General features: G+C 32.9%; 1 protein-coding gene across 1 annotated transcript in view; it reads left to right on the top strand.

Moving 5' to 3' along the window:
• The window catches only part of LOC132743112 (CD5 antigen-like), a 59,656-nt gene that overhangs the window by 12,652 nt on the left and 20,553 nt on the right, over positions 1-26,451 (top strand). The window contains exon 3 of the mRNA XM_060731629.1: positions 16,535-16,670. Within this exon, the coding sequence (XP_060587612.1) occupies positions 16,535-16,670 (136 nt within the window). The remainder of the gene's footprint in view (positions 1-16,534; positions 16,671-26,451) is intronic.

The following is a 26,451-nucleotide window of genomic DNA, read 5'->3' on the forward strand; positions in this document are numbered from 1 at the left end:
CATATAATAAGTTATATTTATAAATTTAGTGCTTGGAACAATATTAATACATACGTAAAAGTGAAGGGAGTTCAATGAGAAAGGTTATTAGTTCAAGGGGTTTTACTGACTTCACTATTCAAGCAAACGGTTGACTTTGAATTTTCAACTGTGTTCAATAGTTTGTGATTTTGTTCTGTGACCAGCGTGTGATTCTTGTGCGGCGGCGTATTTAGGGCACTGTTATGGTAGTGCCGTGAATAATCGTACATTAATCAGTTTTATCCGAATGATAAATGATTATTTTTTCTTCTAAAAACTAGTTCTGCGTTTAACGGTATTTTTTTTTTTAGAATTCTATTATTTGTATTTACCACCCTTCGTTATGATCACACGTTGGGAAGTAGTGTCGCTGATAATCACACGTACGGTCTTATATATACACTCAAAATAACACGAAATATATACCATTTTATTCCTAAATAAATTCCGCATACAATGGCATATGCGAATGCTATGTTTGCCCAAAACGCGGGAATGTACTCAAAAGCTCATTTTACTGATATTTTCATGGATATGAGCCGTCATTTTCATATGAATACATAGAATTGTGTTTTTATATTTTCTGGTGTATAGTTTATAAATACAAAAAAACACCAGACGTTAAAAGATATTTGATTTAGTGCAGTTTGATAAAGTGATCAAGATTATATTCTAAATCAAAGAACTGCAAGCACTGAGATATACATTAACTTGACATTACGGCATCCAGTCTTGCATAAAATCATCATAAATTACTGTTCTGGAACAATAGATATTTTATTAAATAACAAGAATTTGTAACAGAATACCAACGTCCCACGCCTCGGGGAAGTTATATGAATCATAAGATTGTGTTATTTCAAAAGATTGAGTTATGGATCTTAGGACTTTCAGTCCAAAATTATTATCAATGCTAGATCTGCAAATGCAACAATAAATTTATTAAAGAAATAAAATGAAGGTTAAGCTTTGACCTCTAAGTGTGACCTTGACCTTGGAGGTAGGGGTGTAGGTATTGTGCATGACATATCGTCTTATTATTGTAACCATTTGTACCAAGTATTCTTAAATTCCCTTGAACTATGAAGAAGTTATAGATGAGACACAAAATGTAACCTCAGTAACAGTCTATGTAAATCTTTGACCTCAAAGTGTGACCTTGGAGGTAGGGACTCATATTTTGGACCTGACATATCGTCCTATTATTGTGATTATTTGTGCTAAGTATTTTTAAAATCCCTTGATCTATGAAAAAGTTTTGTAATGGACACAAAATATACCCTATAATAGACTATGTAAATCTTTGACCTCTACATGTGACCTTGACCTTGGAGGTAGGGACACTGGTGTTATGCATGTCATGTCATCTTATCATTGTGACTATTTGTGCCAAGTATTTTTCAAAATCCCTTGATCTATGAAGAAGTTATGGACAGGACACAAAATATACCATATAACAGACTATTAACTTTTGATCTCTAAGTGTGACCTTGACCTTGGAGGTAGGGGTGCAGGTGTTGTAGTTGACATATCGTCTTTTTATTGTGACTATTTGTGCCAAGTTATTTCGAAATCCCTTGAACTATGAAGAAGTTCTAGATCGGACACAATATCTACCCTTTAACAGACTATGTTAACTTTTGACCTCGAAATGTGACTTTGACCTTGGAGGTAAGGATGCAGGTGTTAAGCATGGCGCATTGTCTTATTATATTGAGTATTTGTGCCAAGTATTTTCAAAATCTTTTGATATTTGAAAAAGTTATGGACCGGACACAAAATATACCCTTTAACAGACTATGTTAATCTTTGACCTCCAAGTGTAACCTTGACCTTGAATTGTTGCACTTGACATATTGTCTCATTATTACGAACAATTATATCAAGTATTTACAAAATCCCTCCAAAGATAAGAAAGTTATAGCCCGGATACAACATATACCCTCAAAAAGACAATGTTGACCTTGAATGAGCAAGTGCGATCTTGACCCTGGAGGTAGGGGTCTGGTTGTTGTGCCTGACACATCGTCTTATTATAACAAACATTTGTGCCCAGTTATTACAAATTCCTTTGATAAATGACAAAGAAATGGACCATACACGAAATATACCCTGTAACAGATTATGGTAATCTTTGACCTCCAAGTGTGACCTTGACCTTGGAGGTAGGTGACCGGTTGTTACGCATGCCACATCTCATTATTGTGAGCAATTGTGGCAAGTATTTACAAAATCCCTTCAAAGATAAAAAAGTTATGGACCAGACACGACATATACCCTCAAATAGACAATGTTGACCTTGAATGAGCAAGTGCAACCTTGACCCTGGGGGTAGGGGTCTGGTTGTTGTGCATGACACATCGTCTTATGATAACACACATTTGTGCCAAGTTATTTCAGATTCCTTTAATAAATGACAAAGTTATGGACCGGACACAAAAGTGTGACAGACGGACGGACAGACGGATGGAGCCTATTTCTATATCCCCCTTTTTTTCTTCGAAAAGGCGGGGAACAAAAATTATGTATCAATGTAATCATTTTTGCGGGATTACAATCCACCAGGGTTTTACCAGTGCTCTGCCTGGATCGACCGGGGCTCTGCCTGGGTCAAACGGGCTCTTTCGGCGGCAACCGGGAAAGACCATCACAATATTGATTTAAAACATTATAAATCATTCATATATGCAGGAAATATTTATTAATATCACAACTAGGGTGAGAAAAAAATGCAGCCTGACTAAGACCCAATCCAGAGACCCTCAGAATACATGTACTATACCTCAGCATTACCAAAAAACCCAGAACCCGTGGAATACCATACTGCAGGTCTACAGCTTAAACAGTTTCTCTCATCTTTACATTGCCATAACCCCCATTATATTGAAATTTGTCTTTTTTCATGGGAACACTTAATTTAAGTGACTAAGTGAATTGACCACCCTAAGCTTCATATTGGACCCTTAAGGTAACAGGGAGAAAAAGTGCGACCTGACTAGAGCTCAAACCTGTCATGCACTGAGTACCATTACACAGCTCTACCAACTGAGATATAAGGTTTCTTAATTACATATCTTCTTCCCTCATTATTGAACAGCTTTATATACTGCGACATCTCTACCATATTGAAATTTTTCCACAATTCATTTCTTGAATAACAAGTATACTTCTTATAAGCTATATATCACATTTTGCACCAAATATCACAGGGTAAGAAAAATGTGCCGTTTGACCGGGATCCTCAAACGACTAAAGTTCATGGCAATTTCTTTTGGGTTTCAGGTTTTTTTTCTTTGTAAGGGATGTAACTCATGTTTACTAATTTGTTTTGTCTTATCTGTCTATCTTAGTCATTATGTATATTTAATAACAAACATTTATCTTTTATATAGAATAAGATGGAAAATTACCAGTTTAAGAAGTTCATCAAATAGATGGATGAATCGGCATAGAAATATTATTTTTAGACTGGCTTTATAAAGTCCTTATAAACTTGTCTTTTGACGTCTTGTCTGTGATATGCAGGCTTCATAACCTTAGATCCCCTTTCAGAATTCCATTTTATTTAGTTCCGCCTATTGTTTTTTCGTTTAGGGCACACGCATTCTTTTACTTGGGGACCATACGCCGCTTTTCATGGAATTACATTACTGTGTCACAATGAAGGTTCCCTGATAACCGCCGTATGAACACATCTGCGGATGTTTCTAAATTCCAAATTTCACCATATTTGTGTTTAAATGGTGAATTCTGCTTAAGCCGGTGCTAGGGGGCGTTGACGGTAACTTGCACTTTCCAGTACCGTTCATGAACAGGCTCAATCAAACCGAGCCTGCAACATTTTACAATTTTGTCGTGTTAGGCTTTCTTTAGGGATTCTGTTTTTCACTATTTCTATTTGTTGCAGCTAGTAATTTTATAGTCATTCATTTAAACCTGGGTTATCAGTTAAGATTTCATCATAAAGATCTTCAGTTTTTGTGGTAATTTCAGGGGAAAATAAAGCACTATTTATGCCAAATCAAAGCCATGATGCTTTCCCATGGCTAAATGATTCAAAAATATAAACTGAACCATTCATGGGACTTTAAATCAGAAAAAAAACAGTAAATGTATTTATTTAAATTAATTTTTTATTATTTTAAATTTTAACATATTAACTTGGTAAATTTCAAAACATCAACAAAAATATGTTAAGAGAGATTTGTTTAAAATGATATTTTAATTCCAGTGTAATCATCAATTTTAATGTTTTGTTAGTTAAATATATTTCATAACAGTCACAACTTCATGGAAAAATATTTTGGTGTATTATAATAGAGTAAAACACATTATTTGACACTTATATCATTATTCTAAAAGAAAAATATCTAGATATCTAAGTGTAAGAGTGAGATATAGCATGAATCCAGTGAACTTTGATATACAGTAGTTTGCCTACTTTGCCTAGTTTCAGATGCAACAGGCTGGTCCTAGCAGTTTGGTCCCGTCTGTAAGATTGTTGACAAACTTTATCACGGTGAAGATGGGATCTTAGCTATCTCATGATCCTTGGATCACAAGATCAAGATGTTACAACATCAACAACAGATCACCTCCCTAATGGATAAGATTTCCATTTACTTAATTTGCATTTATTCTTAATGATAACAAAACTTTTCTTGAAGGTTTTAAATACATAGTATTTGTATTTAATTAGTAGAATTATGTCATGGTTCATAACTGTTCACTGTTACGGGGAGAATATGTGTAAGTGGACATATAACTAAGTCGGCCAAGTTATGGTATGGTACTTTGAGGGTCCCGGGTTCAAATCCGGGTCTGGCTGCAAATTTTTTCTCACCCGGTTACAATTGGTGCCCAATTTGTTGCCTTGACTGCATATAGCTAAGAGTTAATTCACATAGCTCTGTATGACCGACAAACTTCAATATAGCAGAGAAGTAATTATAATGGTTCAGAACTGTTCACTTTTTAGAGGAGTTGATGTGTAAGCAGCTTAATAGCTCAGAGGGTAGAGCTGTAGTAAGATATTCTGAGTGTCCAGGGTTTGTGAGTCCTGTTCATGCTGCACATTTTTCTCACAGACTGTTACAAAATTACCAATTGGTAGGACTTAAGAATCTTGTGATTATTATAAATACTAAATATAATATATTTAATCAAACTGGACTAAATTTTTTAAGTTTTTATATGCATTAAACACTTTTAATCTCGTTGCATGTAATTATTGGCGTCCGCGCCGAAGCGCGGTGCCCTTTATGGAATGAAATCAGATTTTGTGAAAGGGCGACAGCAACTTCTCGAGCTTTAAGTCGGTCATAATAAAGGCCGATCATTCCGATCGGTATATGGGTGCTTGATTATTAATTAAAAATGAAATGTCGCGATATGTACAATGAATAGCGAACTGGAGAATTTCGCAATGCAAACATTTTCAAATGAAATAACCTTTTCCGTCAATAAATAGCGCTCTTCGGGGTTTTTAATTTATCATTTTGTAGTACACAGTGGGTTATTATGGTACGTTATTGTTGTACATCTATTCGAAAGATGAGTTGATGACTTAAACTTTCTGAAAATCTGTTTATAGAGGGATGTACTCCTATCGGTAATTCCCGGTCTCTCCCGGGATTTACTAGTGACCGGCGAATAGTATCACACGTTTATTGTCCGGTCTCTCCCGGTTTTGGAGTAGATGTTTGATATCGTTACAGAACAGAACAAATATTTTACAGATTTCCAAAATGAATGTTTGTCACTTAGTTTGGTTACACACAGATCAACTCTCAAATTTATTTATTATTATTATACATAAACATACAATTCGAAAAAAACCACCAACAACAATAGCATGTTTCATTTTATGAGATAAAAACAATAAATATGTACAATAATTGAGAAAAAAGGTACATTTTTATGGTATTAATATGACACTATCAACTTTGAAACATTTTATTTAATTTGTTATTCGTGTTTAGTAAAGGTGCCGATTCAAAGTTACAAATTAGATTTTATGAATTATTTAATTGATTGATAATTTCAAAATGTTAAGGAAATATACAAATGTACATGTACATGGTTTAAGAATTAACAATATTACATATTGAAAGATTAACCATAATTTACTGACTATTTCCAGATAATCGTCAGTCATTATGACAATTGAATTCTTAACATTTATTTTACAAGTTTAATAAAAAAGAGTAGTAAACTTAAAAACTCAATATTAAAATAGCACATAAAACAAAAAATAGAAAAGAAAACAATATTCATAAAATCTGTAAATAATTTTATTAAAATAGATATTACAATTATTGTATAATAAACCATTATGCTCAACATGATCAACATGGTAATATAACCAGTGTCATATTTTTATTAAGTGCTTTGCATCAATGCTTTTCTTGTACAAATGGTGGAGTGACAATGAAAAAAACATATGTTCATGTATATATGGAAAACAGCTGTTGAATTATAGAAATTAAAAGGTAAATTTATTTACAGAATGATGTGGTTCCTGCAGGATTTTTACCAGAGGTCCGTTTGTAAAATTTCAACAAGGGGTAAAATATATATTTCAGGGGGCTTCCGTGGCCGAGTGGTTAAGGTCGTTGACTTCAAATCACTTGCCCCTCACTGCTGTGGGTTCAAATCCCGACAGGGACTTTGGATTCTTTCATGCGAGGAAGCTATTCAGCTAGCTTACGGAATGTCGGTGGTTCTACCCAGGTGCCCGTTCGTGTCTGAATTATGCACGGAAGGGCACCTGAGGTCTTCCTCCACCAGTAAAGCTGCAATGTTGTCATATGACCTATCCTGTGACGTAAAACCCAAAACAAACAAACAAACATATTTCAGTATGTACATGTATTTGGTATCGTTGACCTAGTGGTTCAGGTGTCTGCCATCAGTTTGTGAGGTTGAAGGTTCAAACCCCCACAGGGAATTAAGGTATTTGAAGTATGAATGTTTATCATGGGACTCGTTCCTAAATAGCCGCTTATTGAGCCGGTAGGTAGTTAAAATGAATGATTACCAATTTCTATCCGCCTTGCGCCTGGCATAGTGGTAGGAGTTGGGAGGTTCATGGTATGCAAGCAAAAGGTGTCTCATAAGTCAGAAATGGCTGGCCTTTACAGTAGTGGTGACACTAAACGGACACAAGACCTTTCCCCATTAGTACCTTTTATTTGGTATTTAACTTGTTTACAAAAAAGGCAAGTCCTTGATGTAATTCTATATTTATTGTGTCACGGTTCGGGGAAGTAAATGTGTAAGCCCCTGGATAGCTCAGTTGGTAAGAGCTGTGGTACGGTATTCCAAGGGTCTTAGGTATGAGTCCCGGTCGGGCTGCACATTCTTCTCACCCTGTGACATTTGGTACCCAATTTGAAGCTGTGACTGAATATAGCCAAGAGTTAAATTCACATTGCTTTGTAACCTGAGAAATTTGAGGATGAATTTCAATATAGCAGGAAAGTATCTCAATAGCTTTTAGGGGAGAAAATATATAAGAGGCCGGATAGCTCATTCGGTAGCGTCATGGTATGGTATTCGAGGATGCTAGGTTCGAGTCCTGATCAGGCTGCAGAATTTTTTTGTTTTTTGTTTTGTTGCTTTCTTCACTTCACTTTCTTCGCCCCCTTGACTGCAACAAAACAAAATAATGAAAAAAATAGAGAGCCATCGATGGGTCACGCACAGGTGACAGTACGATTAAACACCAAATTTAAGGCGATTGTAGGGTAAATATGGGACGACAAAATGATTTTTTATTGTCATGGTTCAGAACTGTTCACTATTTAGCGGAGAAGATGTGTAAGCGGTCGGATGGCTAAGTCCATAGAGCCATGGTACAGTATTCTGAGGGTCCGGGTTCGAGTCCCCTCTCATCATTTTATCTTTTTTGTGTTGTTGCGGTTGAAGGGCCTATATTCACAAAACACTAAAAAAGGTAAAAAGGTGTGTGACAAAATAAATTGTTATATATGTTTCTCATTCTGTCTCTCTAATTTAAGGTTTTGCTACTTGTAACAACCACAACCAAACAATATAACAAAATGGCACAAATCAGACACCATAGTTAAGTGATCCTCAATTGGCAAAATGGCAGCTCACTTAAATGCAGTAAAGCTGTGGAGTTCCATTGTTAATTTGAATTGTCATTTTTGTCTAAATGATTTGTTGAGTTGGGAAAACGTTTTGTATGATTTTGTTATCAAAGTTCATGCAATATAATGACGCATACGTACTTAATCACATAAAAGAAATTATACAGATCGTATTTTAACAGAATTTGTCCGCCATTGGAAAAACGGCCAAAGGATACAAGCCGCTTTAAATCGTGTCATTTATATTTATGGCGTTTGTTGATTAAAAACAATCATTGAATTGTGAATATTAAAATATATGACAAGTTATTAGACCTTTATTCTAAAGAATAAATGTGTATGTTAATAAATGACAAGTTTTAAATTTATAGTACCCTTTCGGGCAAATTTTTTGCGTAATTTGACCTAGTTTTCGGAGAAATTGGCCATTTTCAACTACGGCTTCAAATTAGTTCTAGCCAATTTAGAAATAAAACAATGGACAAGAAACAAAGTTTAACACCCCTGACAAGTTTTAAAAGCAATTATTTTCATGAATTTAATACTTTTAGAACCTTGCAGGTTTTTTTTCAAAATGCCCTACGAAAGATGCAAAATTTGGCGATTTAGCTCAATTTCACGCATATATTCTTGAGAAAATAAATAATGTTAGAATATTCAAATACATGCACCGAAATAATTATTCTATGCTGAAGATATGTCCAATTTTCATAGCGCTGTGTTTGTAAACAAAGTTACAGGCAAGTTTTAATAAACCTGTGTAAACCGTGGTAAAATTACGCACGTGTGATTATTACGCGACACGGCCGAAAAATAGCTTAATGCATAATCAGTCTTTAAAGGGTTTGCCTAAAATACGAAAGTGAGATTTTTGACGAAAGTGAGCGAAAGTGACTTTAAGAATTTGAATTTTACCGTTTTAATAGAATTTTACAGTAAAATTGCTTTTTGTAGACGTAAATTATTAGCAACTTATTATAATAAATAACCATAATCATGATTTATTGGTCAAATTTCTATATACAAGTTTAGCGATCTTCCTTTCTCTAGATCTTGCATAGAAAAACACGAAAGTGACTTGTAAAGTATTAAATATAGAGTTTAAATTGAAAATGTACTAAATTCGCAGTTTGTGTATTATAAGAAATTTTCTAAATAATATGATGATTTATAGTTTTATACCGCATTTTTTGGCATAATTTCTATATACAATATCAGCGATCTTCCTTTCGCTTACATTGAAAATACGAAAGTGACTTGTAAAATATCAAATATAGAGTTTGAATTGAAAATGTACTTAAAGTGCAGTTTGTAAACGTATATTTTCAGAAATTAATAATTTGATATTTAACACTATATATCAATTAAACTCTATATTTGATATTTTAGAGCTCACTTTCGTATTTTCTATGTGAGCGAAAGGAAGATTGCTGAACTTGTATATAGAAAAAATATGTAGAAAAAAAAATGGGGTAAAAATCATCATAATGATTATTTTTGAAAATAAATAATATTAATTTTTTATATATAATACGCCTGAAGAATGCAATATATGTAAATTACTTTCAATTCAACGCTTTATTTCATATTTTACAAGTCACTTTCGTTTTCTTCAATGTGAGCGCAAGGAAGATCTCAGAACTGGTGTATAGAAATTATTCAAACAAATGGTGATTAAATCATCATAATGATTATTTTTGAAAATAAATATATATTTCTGATAATATACGTCTGCAAACTGCAATTTTAGTATTAATTTCAATTTAAACTCTATATTTAATATTTTACATGTCACTTTCGCATTTTTCAAAGTGAAATTGTGCAAATAAATGGCGATTAAATTATCATAGGGATTATTTTTGAAAAGAAATATTATTAGTTGGTAAAAATATACGTCTATAAACAGAAAACTCACCGTAAAATTCTATTAAAACGGTACAATTCAAATTTTAAAAGTCACTTTCGCTCACTTTCGCTCACTTTTGTCAGAAATCTCACTTTCGTATTTTAGGCATACCGGTCTTCAAACGTAAAAAGAGAAACCTTCAGCGAACAACGTGAAATAGGGGAAAGTGTAATATAAACCACAACGCATTTCACAAGGTAAACTCACTTTAACTAGTAGAACCAACAATTTTCTATTATGTGTTTACAATGTTTAGTAGAACCAGTAGACGCATAATGTCTTTTGAACTGAAATGATTTATTTTACGGTTGTAACAACAAAATGTTACATTGTTATCTGCCAATTGCAGACAAAGAAATAACAAACATAATTGGTTTGGGAAAAATCAGTGACTTTATTATGCATTTGGTGCAACTACATGTCAATGAAAACAAAACATGGTAGACAAATGTTATGATAAAATATGACAGACAGCTTTCAGCAAAAAGGCTTGGACAGATACATAGCAACACAATGATGCTTAAAATAAGATATTTATTCTGAATATGCTGAATTATACAAAAGTAAGATATATGTAATTATACTGAATGTGCTAAATTATATTAGAGGAAATGTACAATACTGTATCATTCTCTCAGTATACAGTGAGATGATTCACATAACGTTTATTTAGGGCCACACAATATTTTATTACATTAAATTCGCCAATCAGAAAATACCTCTCATAATATTGTTATAACAATCACAATTTTATTTAAGCTAATGTAGATTTAACCTTTATAAGGCGGAGACATACATACTTATATTCTTACAATCAATTTAAATTTCAGCAATCTAGTTACAATCTGTATCAGTATTACAATAATGGCCTTCATAAAATTATATGCGATTGCATGACCATTTAATGATAGTTAAAAGTAGTTATTTGGGCCAGAAAAATTATAACAAAATTTAGAGTTCCAGAAAAATCGGTATATTTTCAGATAAAACTTTTTGTACTACCTCCCTTGTTATTTGAAAGGCCCATGGTGGCTCAGAAATGCTACTTTTTTATTTCTCAAAGACATTTCTATAAAGTTTAAAAGAAATTGTTTTCTGAGGATCACCATTGGGAAACTAAAATTTTTATGTTATATGCAATAAATAACTAATTTTGTTGTATTTATAAGCATATTTCTAGTGACTGACAAACGCAGTAAGGACAATTTCCATATTTTGACCCCTGGTATTTTGGTTATGTACGATTACCCACTTTTTAACTCGAAAATAGTTTACTTTTACATTTTCAATTCTTTCACGAAAATTAGCATGAATCTGAATCTGGAGCATGCTGCTTTGTTATGATGAATTCAAATTAAAGCAGAATATATGTTAGAGAACCGTCCCATTTATAGAAAGTTCTACATTCGATGCTTTAAAGTCAGTAATGTAACTTTTATCATAAATAATCCTTAGTGCAATCATAGATGTGAAATATGAGTAGAAATAAAATGAGCAGTTTATAGCGGAAAATGATGACCGATCATGTGTGAATAGCCTTATTACCTCAAAGTCATGTGTATTAAATTAAGTTGATAACTGTCAACTTTAAACCATACCATGCCTCTATGCCAGATCGTTTTCCTCTTAAAAGATGTCTTTCCTCATAAGAGACAACACGTGTCTGTCCTTTGATAATTGATGGGCGTAGGCTCACGTGCCGATAACCTGCCATTTTTTTGGTTATGCTGCATAGGAATACAAGAATAATAGTTAAATATATATTTACATATCAATTCTGTACGCTCAGTCATAGGATAGAGTCCTGAAACTTATATCAATTATTTAATTTATAACTAGCAAGAATGAATAAGGCAATAAACAAAACGACAGTAAATTCGAATCCAAAGCTATAAATTATAACATTTTATAAGCAATAATTTTTTAGCTTAACACAAAACTTAATTCAAGTTATATTTGTACAAGACAGGGTCTATCATTATATGTTTGATCATACTTCAAGTTCATGTTGCGATAAAACAACATTCAAATCTTCGGATTACCAAATACAACTTTATATACCATCTCTAACATACGGAGCCCAAAAGGTGACATTTTCCACAATTTTTTCCCGTGAATTAATTCGTCTTTATGGAATATCAATTCTTTATGACGAAAAATAAGTTCGTTTTTACGAAATATTTTTTGGTAAAAACGAAATATTAATTCGAAAAAAAAACACGAAATATTATTTCGTAATTACGAAATGTTAATTCGTAAAAACGAAATATTATTTCGTAAAAACGAACTATTACTTTGTAAAAACGAAATATTAATTCTTAACTTGTATTTCGATTTTACGAAATAAATCCTGTGATTGAAAAGAATCACAATAGACATGACACAATAGCGTCTTTCTTGTCTTGTCATTAATTGATACCTATTACATTTACTGTCTTCACATTCAGTGATCCCCGGGAGATGCTTTGGTAGTTTAGCGCGGAGGAAGGTAGTCTAGTACTGGTGTAACTCTCCAGGAACGATTAGGTTAGGAAACTACCCGCCTATATGACTGAAATACTGTTGGGAAAATGCGTGAAATGAAACAAACAAAACAAAACATTCAGTGAGAGAAGAGGCAAGGGAGGCCCTTTCCAGTATATAGCCCCAATTGATTTGTTGGTCATTTGTCATAGTTAAAGGTCACAATTAAAAATTAGAAAATATGCAGGGCCTTTTCAAGCTATTTTGGAAATGGTACCTGGTTTAAATTATGTGTCATTTTGTGAAATTGAGAGAAATTTTCAAAGATAAAAAAGCTACCTTATCGATGGGTTTAAAGGGGCTGGCCTCCAAATGACAGTAAATACGGTTTTGGTGATATTTATAAAGAAGGCTTTGAAACTTATTAAATATCTGACTAAATATAAGTGAGGTAAACACAGTATAAATAGTGATTTTTTTCTTCTAATTCTTATATCTTAACGCGACGGTATAACAGTACTGTATATAGCTTACTGATTGAGTTGCCGCGATAGGCGTGATAGTACAGGCGATAAAACAATTGGGGTCAAGGGGTTCACATCCAAGGTCGGACATTGTTTTCAGTTTCGTTTTATCGATTTAATACAAAACCATGTTTCTATGGTCGCTTTAAGGAAATCTTTTCTAAGTGAAAATCTGGAGGCCAGCCCTTTTAAGTTATATTAACATGTATGATAAAAAGAAAGTAATAATATAGTCTGTTTCCTTTTTAAAATAAACGTATCAGAAAAGATGAATTGTCTCAAACATATAAATATTATGATTTTTTGCCAGCTGTTGGGAATAGGTGATTGAAGAAGGGGAAAAAGAGGATATCTTGGATTAAGAATGACTTCTTACTTCCAATACCCTGTTCATTCAAATACATGTAAACTATAATAAATCGGCTTATAATCGTTAAATTTGGTACAGGCTTGTAAACGATCCAGTTTGATCGTAAAAACGAATTAATATTTGCAAATTACAAATTGATATTTTGAAAAAAAACGAATTATTATTTCATAAAAATGAATTATTACTTCTTATAAACGAATTATTTTTATTTTTTTTTTTGTCAAAGCGTAAAAAATGAAATTATATTTCGTAAAAATATGAAATAATATTTCGTTATTACGAATTAATAGATTGCTGGGTTCCGTATTTAAAATCACGAATTTAAACAAGTCGGCATATTTTAACCATATCAGCTGCCAAATTAAAACATCGTCTGTGGATTTTAATGAACGATTTTACGAAGTTTGAATTTAAAGTTGAAGTAATTAACTAAAGCTGCAAGATATTATGCACGGAATTGACGTGGCAGGATTAAAGGTGTATATTTTCAAATCAGTTTTATTTAATTTTAGACAAGTGTTGAGACCACCATGCATTGATAGCCCGCAAAATTAAAACGATTTATTTCTTAAAAAAATAAAATTCAATTAATTAGCAAAGCAATCGATCTACGTTTTGGTTCTCAAAAGAAATGTATGCATTTTTTATGACAAACATATTGTGATTCAAGTGATTGACTAATTTTATATATGTGGAGATAAAAATCGACAATTAAATGATATATTATTTTAGTCCTAATCCTCTGTTATATGGGTCCGCACACTACGGCGTCGGAACATTACCAGTACATTTGGACGATGTTAAATGTACAGGCATTGAATTAAGCTTATTTGATTGTCCGCATAGAGGTTGGGGATCAAATAATTGTGGTCATTGTGAAGATGTCGGCATAGCATGTACACCAAAGGGTAATCTTCCTAAAATATACATTTTTTATGAAATATGATTTAAAAATAACACATATTATGTGAATAATCATGTCTGCAAAAAAGGATATAAACCAATTTTTTATTTTCTTATAGCATATACTTCACTCCCACATCATAATAATTTGACAATTGTTATTCTAGCGTCCATATTTCAATAATTATCTCTTCCTTAAACTTTGATTTTTTATTCATTCTTTAACTTTCTTATTTCTTCATTGATTTATTTCAAATTTTAAATATACACTCATAATCAACACCTGCATCATATGTGATTAGATTTATAACTCATGGGTTTCGATGATTATTTTCATTTTGAACTTGAATTTTTTTAATGTTCTTCTGTTTTACTGTAAATGGTATATTTGAAAATTGTTATTTTTTCACTATTCTTCCTTGTGACTATAAATGGTATATTCTTTAAACTTAAGAGACCATTGTTCTTTGTTACAATCACACTATGTATGACAATATTCATAAGTCTAGCATCTTTATTTCAAGAGTTATCTCCTCTTTAGTTTGCTTTTTAAAATATTTTATTCTTGTAACAACCAGGGTTAAAGAATTTGCCATTAAGGCGTCCGATAGTCCGAATTGTATCCTTCAAAAACATCTAAAATGACAAAAAGAAACCCGACACAAGTATCTTGTTAGTCAAACAAAAGGATTTAAGAAGTAAAGACGTTTGTAAGACTGTTAGACTTATTTTAAAGATAATACATATCGTTGACGGGATAAAAAAAAATGCGCATAACGTTAACGTTCTCCGTCGCTGTGGCGCTCGGAGGAAACAGAAATGCGCTGTCATGTCCAGCTTTGCCGAAATATAATGATACATTGATTCTTATTGATACATTGCATGTATCTAAGATTAGTTTTAAGTATTTATTACATTTACCTAAAACTTATTCTTATTGAAATTATTTAAATCTTAGACTATGGATTCATTTGTTTTTCTAATTAAGGACTTAACGGTAAACGAAAACTAAAACATTTTATTTATTTCCTGACATCTTATTTGTTTCTTTAACATCTGATTTTATCACTCATATTTTATTCATTTAAATGATATCAAGAAATGTAACATTTTTATGCCTATGATTTTACTCCCTCTGCAATAAAATCAAACAACAACAATAGCCATTAGGTTTGAGTTGTTATCACACTAACGGTGAATGACATACTGGATTTTTCGACAAAACGAAACTTCATGGTATAAGAACATTATCATTAACCAAATGGGTTATAAAACATCGATCTTTGTTGCGAACAGCGGCGAATACGATAAAAACATTTCAGTATGTTTTGACGACAACGCTAATAAAGTTGTGACCGCATGCGCATTACTATGCTTGCTTTAATATGCATGTTGTGAGCATAATGTTTTTAATTGTTATATTTCTGTTTTCATTGTGAAGGGGATATTTTACGCAATAATATAGTGTTTTATATGAACATGTAATATATAATTTTAAATTTATTGTTTAATTTCGGGGTATTTCTGGATCGTCCCTCGTATGCACTTCATTTTGATTTTATCATTTTTCGTTCATTCAAAGAACCTGGTCCTTCTGTATGTGCCACTGGCATATCGTCTGAAAAACATATCTGGATCCTGTCAAAAATGCATGTCCGTGTTCAGATGTATATTGGCTAGGGTAGAGAAGAGCAATTTCTGTGACAATCTCTTGTTTTTAATGCATCAAACCCCTAAATGAGAAACTGTTTTTATTTTTTATTTTTAATTTAAATAAGTTTATGACATAATTACTGTGACACAGAAGTGACATTTGTGCATTTTTATTTATCTCGTGCGCACGAGATACTATGTTGTGACCAAAAGTTACAAAGTCGTGGCCACAAGATAATTAAGTTGTGTGCATGAGACACTATGTCGTGGCCACGAGTTACAAAGTCTTGGAAACAAGATAATTAAGCGGTGCGCAAGAGAAACTTAGTCGATGCCACGAGTTACTAAGTCGTGCGCATAACTTAATTATCTCTAGCGCACGACATAGTTACTCGTGGCCACGACATAGTTTCTCGAGCGTACGAGATAAATAAAAACACATACATGACATGTCATCTTTGTGCAACCTTACTTATCGACTACAGGAATTTCAATAAGTAAATGCAATACTACTCAGGTGCAAAGTAACAAATATATATTAAGTATTATTGTTTTAAAATGTTTATTTTGTTCTTTAAAGTTCGATTGGTTGACGGGTCAAGTCAATATGAAGGTAGACTGGAAGTATGGCAGAATAGCACTTGGGGGACAGTATGCGATGATGGTTTTGGAACGCAATCAGCAAAGGTGGCTTGTAAGATGCTGAATTATCCACAGTAAGTATAAAAAAATCTGATAACATTCTAACTCATTACTTTTCCTCAAGTTTGAATTTGTTGTTAACGCCTCGGCCATGACTCAACGGCATATCGGATGAAAATCCCTCTTTTATGTTGAAGATACGATAGCAGAACTACATGTTTTGGAGCCAAGGTTGATATTTTATGTTGTTCTCTTGGTTGATTTTTTATCGAGACGGTCGATGCAAGATTCGGTAACGCAAACCGTACCAAAATAAAATTAATACAACTCCGACTGCGCAAACAATACATACACGAAAATGCAAGTTGAACGCTGCAATCACAAAATTAAACAAGTTTGCTTTTTATAACAGAATCATTCGAGGTTTCTTTGGAAGCTGTGGAATATATTGTAGCTTTAGTGTTTATTGTTACTATCTTTCAAAACATGAAATAGGAGAAAGCGATTCAGAAAAGAATAATCAACTGATACAGTTCAAAGGATTAAAAACGAAATAAACCATTGTTTGTAGTGTTAAATGAAACTTAAATGATATTTCCCTGTTTTTCCAGTTACTGCTTTATTCGCCTCGTTGTTAATTTTTCGTTTAAGTTAAGTCGTATTTTGAAGAGAGAAGAGCATGCACATTACAATTATATAAGACTGGTTCTAATAATTCTACTCTTTAAATAAGATTCACCACGCAAAGTTAATGCCGCCAGCAATCAATCTTAACACGGTTTGATGACCTATTCAATAAGCGATAGACATCAATTTCTATGACTATGCCTCCCTAATGTTAAGACCTTTTATCGAGGCTTATTGACAAACACTTAAAGGGTTTTCTATATTTCAAAATTACTACTTACGCTTACTGCGGCGGTATCGGCCATGCATCGGTCACAAAAACTTCTGGTATGTTAACACTTATACTTTTAACTACTACTTTTATATCAGAAAAAGTAAACTTTAAGGCAAAAGACATGAGTGTAAAGTACTGAATAAATGTTTAAATTATTTGGCAACATACGGTAATTTTTTTTTTTGAAAACAATTTTCCAATGACTACGCAGCGACGAACTTTGCTATGCCTTGTTTATTTATTTATTTATTTTTTTTTTTTTATTTTTTTTTTTTGGGGGGGGGGTCTTCTTTTGCTTCTTGGCATTTGTTCTTGTTGCTGGGTTTTGTGGTGTTGCATTCATTGAACGCCGGCTTTCCTTGTTAATCTTGTCTATCACATTTTTTTGCTTGGCGGGTCATTAACTCCTTCGTCATTTTAATAATCGTAACCTCAATATCATGAATATTTTCACACTTGCATGTTCATTTCTTATGATAAAACCATTAATATTCCTTAAAATATTTAAAAACAACATTTACTCAGATAAACTGGTAAATTGTCGCTTACATCAGCGACATAGATCATGTCTCTCTACACTTTTTTTTTCCAAACATATCAGTACACACACGCGGAAAACGCACACAAAACCACTATATCATATAGATGTAAGTAAATATATTGCATACATTTAATTAAGAATTAACTGATTGTGATAAACATATAGCTTGAAAACATTATATTCTTGAACCCTTGTCGCACAAAAAAATCAATATTTAACTACTAAAACCTGTTAAATACCTAAAACTTTGAATTTGACCTCCATTAAAATGTCAGCGCAAGAATACATTTAAATTAGAGAAAATAATAAACTTATTCATTTTACCAACTCAAACGAAGTAAGAGGGTATATATGAGTCAGCTTGTCGGTCGGTCGGTCGGTCGGTCAGGCCGTCGATCGGTCTACATCATAGTTTCCGGACGATAATTAGAGTTTAGAATGAGATATTGTAATCAAACTTAGTATATATCAACGTTGTGTAGAGATCCCGGTCAGTATTGCATTTAGACCCTCTTGGGTCAAGGGCAAGGTCACTGTTACTAAAAATGAAATATGTTTTCCGGACAATAACTTGAGTTATGAATGAGATTGTGTAATCAAATTTGGTGTATAGCAAGGTTATATGAAGGCCCAGGTTGGTATTGCATTTTAACCCCTGGTGTCAAGGTAAAGGTCACCGTTACTTAAAATAGAAAATGGTTTTTGGACAATGACTAGAGTTAGGAATGAGATTTGTAATCAAACTTGGTGTATAGCAAGCCTATATGAAAACCCCGGTTGGTATTACATTTGGACCCCTAGGGTCAATGTCAAGGTCGACGTAACTAAAAATAGAAAACTGGTTTCCGGTTAGGAATCAAACTTGGTGTATAGAAAGCTTATATGAAGACCCCGGCTGCGATTGCATTTAATTGAAATAATTCTTTGTACAAAGTTGATTCTTCTTTAACTATAGGTTCAGTTCAATTTTTTCTTCAGACCACTAATTTTTCAAAAAGTCAAAGTTGCTGGTTGGGGTTTTAATCACCTTCAGTGATAGGTCTAGTTCCACATAATTTATCAATCAATGTCAACAAACATTTTTTTTTCAATTAATATGTATGGCAATTAATGGCAATTATACATTCAGTTGTTTACCAAATAGCTACAAGTTAACTAAGCTTATTTTATTCCATACTACAAATGTAGAAATTTTTAAATATTAGACAGAAACAAACATGACCCAAAGTACTAAGTAGTTGTTTACCTGGTTGTGATTTCATTAAACTGATTATAATTTCGAATTGATTAGAAAACACAAATAAAAGCATGTGCTTCGGTACAGCAACAAAAGCCGGAAGTAACGATTACTTTAATGACAGAAAGTCAGTTCCTTTTGTCTACAATGGTCAAATATGTTTTCTTACCAGAACAGAACAAGAAAATTACTATTTCAGAGAAAGACGCAAACATCAGTCTTTAACCAAATGAATGGCCCCGTATTGACTATTTAGAAGACTTTGAAGTTTATTCAATTCCAGGGCGACACTTTATAAGTTGATAGTCCATATGTTATAAAATTCAACATTTGGATACAGTTAAATAGAAGAGAAATAATAATCTTCTATAAAAAAAAATATAAAACGCATGTATACAAATGACTTACAGTCAAGCATCGAGGTAAAGACAGATAACTGTAGTAATTCAGCGGACACGACTTAAATCACGGCTTTAATTCATCAACAGAGTTTACGAAACTTTAATTCGAAAACGATATTTGCGCCAAAGTGATTATTGTTCACAATATCGTTCATCTTATTTTAATAAATATAATTAAAAAAAACTTATATATTTGTGTTTTTACAATAATCGGCGGCATAAGAGGAAATTCGTATTAATTTTACAGCACTTGATAAATTACCAAAGGAAAACTGTTATTTCCCCAAATAGCTTCGTTTACAACAAAAACTTCCAAAACAGGCTATTTTGGATTATTATTATTATAATATTACAATTCATAGAACAGACGCTTCGATTTTCGCATCTATATGAGAAAATAATGACACGTACACGATTGCTAGGGATAACCTATTAATAACGTATTAATAACCCGGAAGAGTGGCGGAAATTACAGATCGCAGACCCTTTTCCAGCAGATTTTCAAGTTAGTCAGGTTTAAAAATATAATCTAAAGATTATCTATTGTAAGTTGGTTGAATGTTGGTGAAAAATCGTTGACATGTGCAGAGTTTATTAGTGTGGTGCATAAAAAAAACATAAAACTTTCTGATCACTTTACACTTAAATTAATTCAATTTTGAATAAGCTTTGTAGATACGTATTTTTTTTGTTTGTTGTTGTTATTTCCAAAATATTTAGCTTAAATAAATATTTGAAGCCTAAAAGTCAGCGACGAGTAATGACAATTACAATTCAAATTGGACTAATTGTTTTCAAAATTAATATTTCCGTGATTTTATTCAAGTTTGCAGACACATTTTTGTCCGTACAGCAAGCATATTGATACTTATCACAAACCAGTATTTTTATTTTTCTAAATTATGCGTTATGTTAATATGTTTATGGTAAATTAAATGGTTGCATAACTTGCAGTTGTTATTATCATTCAATGATAAATGACATAAAGTATTAATGCGAGCAAGATTAACAGTCCTAGAATATTGTGATAAGGAAACGTCAGTTTCAAAATGATATTGTGATGTTATAATGAACAGTCGTCATACATTCATTTAATATTGACAGTTTAGGTCTTCAAATTTGCATGATTAACATTCCGAATGTAATAATGAAAAAAAAATGAAATGTTGACAAAATGATTAGTCCACCATACAGTTCTGATAAAAGGGCCACAGCTTTAACCTGAACGAATAATAACATTCTTAAAGTTCAACAGTTTATCCAAGCTTTCAAACGTTTTACCAACTAAATATCCACATTTTTGCCGATCATTTCCCGATAAAATTGTGTGCAGACTTATATTTCCTATTCTTTATCTTAACTCTAAACTTAATATAGATATTTTGTCTTCTTTTCTTCGATACATTTTATATAATACTATATGAATAGTTAACTTAAATCAAATACTAGTTAAAAAGAATATTTTATTTTGTAAAGAAACTGTTTGGAGTATTCTCTCAATGTACAATAATCGTGAAACAGAATTTTCTTATTATTCTACTCTAGGCAACAATGTTCTAACAAATTTATTCATTTGGCGTATGTGCATATTCTTCCTATTGCAAGTACCTTATATGTAGGAAGAAATTTACACAAGAAACACTTGACTTGATTTCCACCCCACGAGATTTGTTTGTGTAAACTTACTGTATCTATTTATGTTGTGCAAATTGAAATAAATATTGTTTAATAAAAGTAAATTATAGTTTACGATTCTTATATTCTTTGTAGCTGTTGATATCACATTTACGTGAAAAACATAAAATGTGTATTTTCTACGCGGATAAGATCTACTTTCTTTTTTAAAGGTGTTTTGAATGCTCTACAATAGTAGTATAGGGGGCGGTTTGGCATCACGACTGCGCATGCGCGGTGCCATATTGGATTCTTTATTTAGAATAACATCATCGTTCTGTTTTTAGAATGTTATCATCCATCTATTTTTAGAAATCTATTTTTAATCTCCCGGAAGTATACGGAGCTGACTCGTATACACGATCTAGGGCTTAAATCGTGGACATTGTAGGTCAGGTCCTCGGCCCTAGACGGAGAGATATTTACCATAATTACAGATAAATGAAATGTCTGTAAATAGATATGTGCTTAACATTTTCATTGATAAAAGAGTTAAATTTAAAAATAACAAGTAGTTTTTAATATGTTCAAAATAAATAATATTTATGCATTTAATATCTGTAAAATATAACTTGTTTACTCTCCAAAATCTAGTAAGGAAATGGCTGTAATGGCGTAGCGTCCTTGTAGACTGCGCATGGGCCGATCTTGTTTTAGTCGCGGTATTTCACAATCACCAGGAGCTATTTCATTAGTCCCATGCAAGTGTCATTGAAAGAAAAAGCATTGGGCATTAAGTACAGTCGCCGCTCAGTCTAGGCTCATAATACCTAGCGGAACTATGTTGAACAAAATTCCTTTGTCCTTCAATACTAAATATAGTTTTTCATTATTGACCAACACAAAAGATGAAAATAATTAATTATCCTTTCAAACGCAGCGACTGTCAAGTACCGGCGTCGCTCAGTCTAGATTCACAATACCTAGCGGAACTATTTTGAATAAAACCCTTTATCCTTCGTTACTAAATATAGCTTATTTTTATATTTAATTTTCCTTTAAAATATCCATCATTGGATGAAAGTTTACTCATCCTGGCAATTTGGTTGTTCATTAGAGAGGTATTGAGTGTTACACTTTCTTAAGGTATGCAAACTGCATTATTTATTGTCACCTTCACGTCTTTGAAAAACCTGTGGTCCCTACTATCCTTCACTAAATCTAAACAAGTTCCAATAAATTATAAAACGATATGTTTGAAATCATTTTGGTAACTCAATAATTTATGATAGCAATTGCTGCTTCTGTTTGAAATACTCTATCAATATACATGAAATCGACCTTCTAGGGTACAGCGCGTAAAACCTCATCAACCAGAAATTGCTACGCATGCATTAACATATTTTACATGTATTGAAGAACACTTCATATATTGTGCTCCCTTAATTAGGTTCCTTTTAAGTGCATGCTACGGTCAACTGATGGTTGCCCTTAGCAACTGGTCAAATTTTGTGATTTTTATGAACACTTCAGATTCATTTTTTTTTATACGAAAGTTGTTAATTGATTTTGAATGAAATTTATAATACACTTATGTATACGAACGTTGTAAACTGATCTTGAATGAAATTAATTATACACTTATGTATATGTCTGAGCAATTCCATTGAAAGAAATTAAGCTATAAACGGGTTATCATCGTTTGGGCAACCATTTACGCTCAAACCTTTTGAGATAAAGTCGTTATAAGATAGAATGAACCAAAAGCTTTCGTTTCGACCCGGGGTTTTCGATTCGATTTTCAGCCGTTTTCAAGTTATGACGCAAGAGCGATTTTAAACCCTGAATTGCGAAAGTCAATAAAAACGTTAGAACTTTTTACCAATTGATCCGTCTCGTCGCGGTGATTAAGAAAATATAAAGTTTTATGAGTCTATCTTTTACCGTTTTCGAGTAATTCGAGTTTAAAGGCACCGGAAGTGACGTCACCGAAAGCATTTTACAACACCTGTTACCTGACGCTCTTCAAAAAGCCATTGGACCGGAACTGAAATCACTGAAGCGTAAAAACGGGTTTTCTGTACCACGCCTGGACCTAACTTATGTGTGTATGGTATCAAATGAAATGTCTTAAGCCGCTCTTTATGAATACCGTCTAAAATTGAAATTGAAATCACTCATGCATAAACGCTTTCTCATAAACTTTGAAAGCTTAAAAGATATAGTAACAGAACCACAAAACAATTTAAATATCGTAATTACAAACCCTAGTAAAAATTTTAAAAACTTTTCAAGCAGTATAAGTAAATAAATTGTTGAACAATATTAGTGAAAAATAATTTTGACATGTCAAATAAATTACAGATAAAAAGAACAATATACAAAATATATTTAAATATCATATAGATTTATCCATACACGAATTGAATTTATATAAAAAACGAACTATATTGATGCAAAAATGAATATACAAAACGAAATTTTTCATTTAAACTAAAACATTAAACAATGTATAAAATAAATACATTTTACCTGAAAATAGTACTTTTGTTGACGATGTTTCCTGCTAGACGTCCAGTTGTAAAATGACTCCAATCATCAATGTAATTGTACTTATTGCGCATGCTCGGACTTGTTTTTACAAACGACATCATATCATCAAGTTATATTTAGATCAGGTCACGAGTGCACCGAACGTGATCATAGTCTCAGTGTCTAGCGTCTATTTATTTAAGAGCGAATGACGGACAATAAAAGTAAACATGCCAAAGTTAATCTCCTGAGTATGTTTATTTAAGACCAGATGGTTTAACAAAAGCCTATTCAACTGTTAAAGTTAATCCCCTTAAAGTCTCCGCGATGTCTTGCATGTGTTTATTTAGGGACGGATACACTAACAAAGGACTATTGAGATGCCAAAGTTAATCCCTTTAAAGTTGCCATTACGTCTAGCGTGTGTTGGTTTAAGGACGGATGGGTTAACAATAGTCTTTTGAAATGTCAAAAATAAACCTTTACAAAGAGTCGCCTGTATATAAAACATGTATATATCTAAAATTAGCAATGATGTTCTATTCTAAAAATAACTACCAACAAAAACGTTTTTTAGACAGTCAATCAAATGCAAGAAGAAAGTGACCAATCAGGAGAGACCTCTGTTGTATAGAAGACACTGACACACTAACACTGGTCATTAGAGCCCTGATACTCGACCAATAATATATGTTATTTTGGTTTTGGAGTGATATATGTGGATATATTACCTGTTAAGATTTTATATCACCCGAGCCGTTAGGCGAGGGTGATATTTTATCTTGACAGGTAATATATCCACATATATCACTCCAAAACCAAAATAATAATTTTATTACCCTTCCCCTGCCGAGTTTAGACGATTTTTTAAAAAATCATTGCTGTTTCAAATGAAACGTCGAAATAAGATTCCCTTTAGGATACCTCTTCGTCACAACATGACGTCACATAAATACATGACGTATTTTTCCCGTACCTTACGAAAGTAAACACTAGAAAAGGAGTAGTCTGTTGAACGCACTTTTTTGTAATTAATATCAAGCTTTCACAAGGTCATATTTGTTTTCGATACTGATGGTTATATGTATCATTACTCAGTTTTGGTTAATATTTATCATTTGACAGTTAAAAAGTGCTTTTAAATCGGAATTTACACCGCGTAAAATCGAACCGTACGCGCATCACCTCAGCGCATATTGTTTACAACGTTGGGTACCAAACGGGGAAATTTAGTGTGTATATTACCCGTCTGGCTCGGTTATATCAATTTCTTTCGGGTGATCAATATCCAATCAAAAAGGCGGAAAAAATCTGGAAGGGTAATAAACATGACTAGCTACAGATGCAAGTTCAGTATTGGTAATCAGAGATATGAACAAGTTAACGAATGGAATGGCGAGCTGAGAGTCGATATCAGAGAATGACAGGATGATAAACCAACAATAAAGGGCATCAACTTAACGTTAATGCGATGGAAAATCCTGGTAGATCAGTTAGAATATGTGGACAGGGCTTAACAAAACAAGCAAAGCTATAGGACCCACGTTGGAGGAAATGTCTACTGTAACATCACCGACAACAGCGTATGTGTAGACATGAGACAGTACTGGAAGCCAGAACAGGAAATAGTACCAACTAAAAAGGGTATATGTTAAAAACCCAAAGAGTATTCCTGTTTCAAGGAACTGGTTGCAGAGATAGGACGAGTGTTACCTGAATTGGATGCAGTAGTATCCTGCTACCTTTAAAGTGATCACATGAACCAGATTGGAGCTCTACAATGGCCAGAATGCAACCCCAATGATTGTGGAATCTGGTAAAATAACGTGACTATAAATAGCAATGACATAAGTACTATAAATAGATCGATAACCTCATTCTAAAAATAACATCCAACCAGAAATCGAACAGCGAGTAATACAATTGAATACTTTACGAAGCTTCGGCATACACAAAATGAACATCACTGACTGAGCACCCCTTAACGGAAGTATGGAATATTACGAAAATAGACTGAAAACGTTTGAATACTATCCGAAACAAATATTACCGGATAAATACGAACTGGCAAGTGACGGAAAATCAGACGTGTGCGAGTGTTTCAGATGTCACATTAAATTGAGTGACTGGGTAAGATCAAACAACGCTTTGAGAGAACATTACAAGCGGTCACCCAATTGCGAATATATTAAAATAGAAGCCGTTCCTCAACAAAAACCGACCCCAATAGGCGGATTTGGCACGTTTGTATTGTTGTTATCCAAAACATATTACAATACAGTGGAGTATAAAGTATGTGTTCTGGTTTCTTCTATATAGCGTTCCAAAATGTCGAGTAAATGTTATGTAGCTTCGCGATATTCTCGTCTCACTTGATAGTGTCTCAGCCATATCCAAACCTTACAGACAAGTGTTAACATATTCAATGCGTCTGGTGGGTCGTGTTAGCCTTTTTATTGACAAACAAATTTGCTCTAGTTTTTAGATGAACTGAATCCTCCAAAGCCGCAAGGTGTTGACCTAGTTGTTGATACAAAAGCGCCAAATCCGCCTATTGGGGTCGGTTTTTGTTGAGGAGCGCCTACTATTTTAATATATTCGCAATTGGGTGACCGATTGTAATGTTCTC

Source organism: Ruditapes philippinarum, unplaced genomic scaffold (genome assembly GCF_026571515.1).
Source record: "Ruditapes philippinarum isolate M1 unplaced genomic scaffold, ASM2657151v2 ctg981_1_1_1_1, whole genome shotgun sequence".
Classification (NCBI taxonomy): domain Eukaryota; kingdom Metazoa; phylum Mollusca; class Bivalvia; order Venerida; family Veneridae; genus Ruditapes; species Ruditapes philippinarum.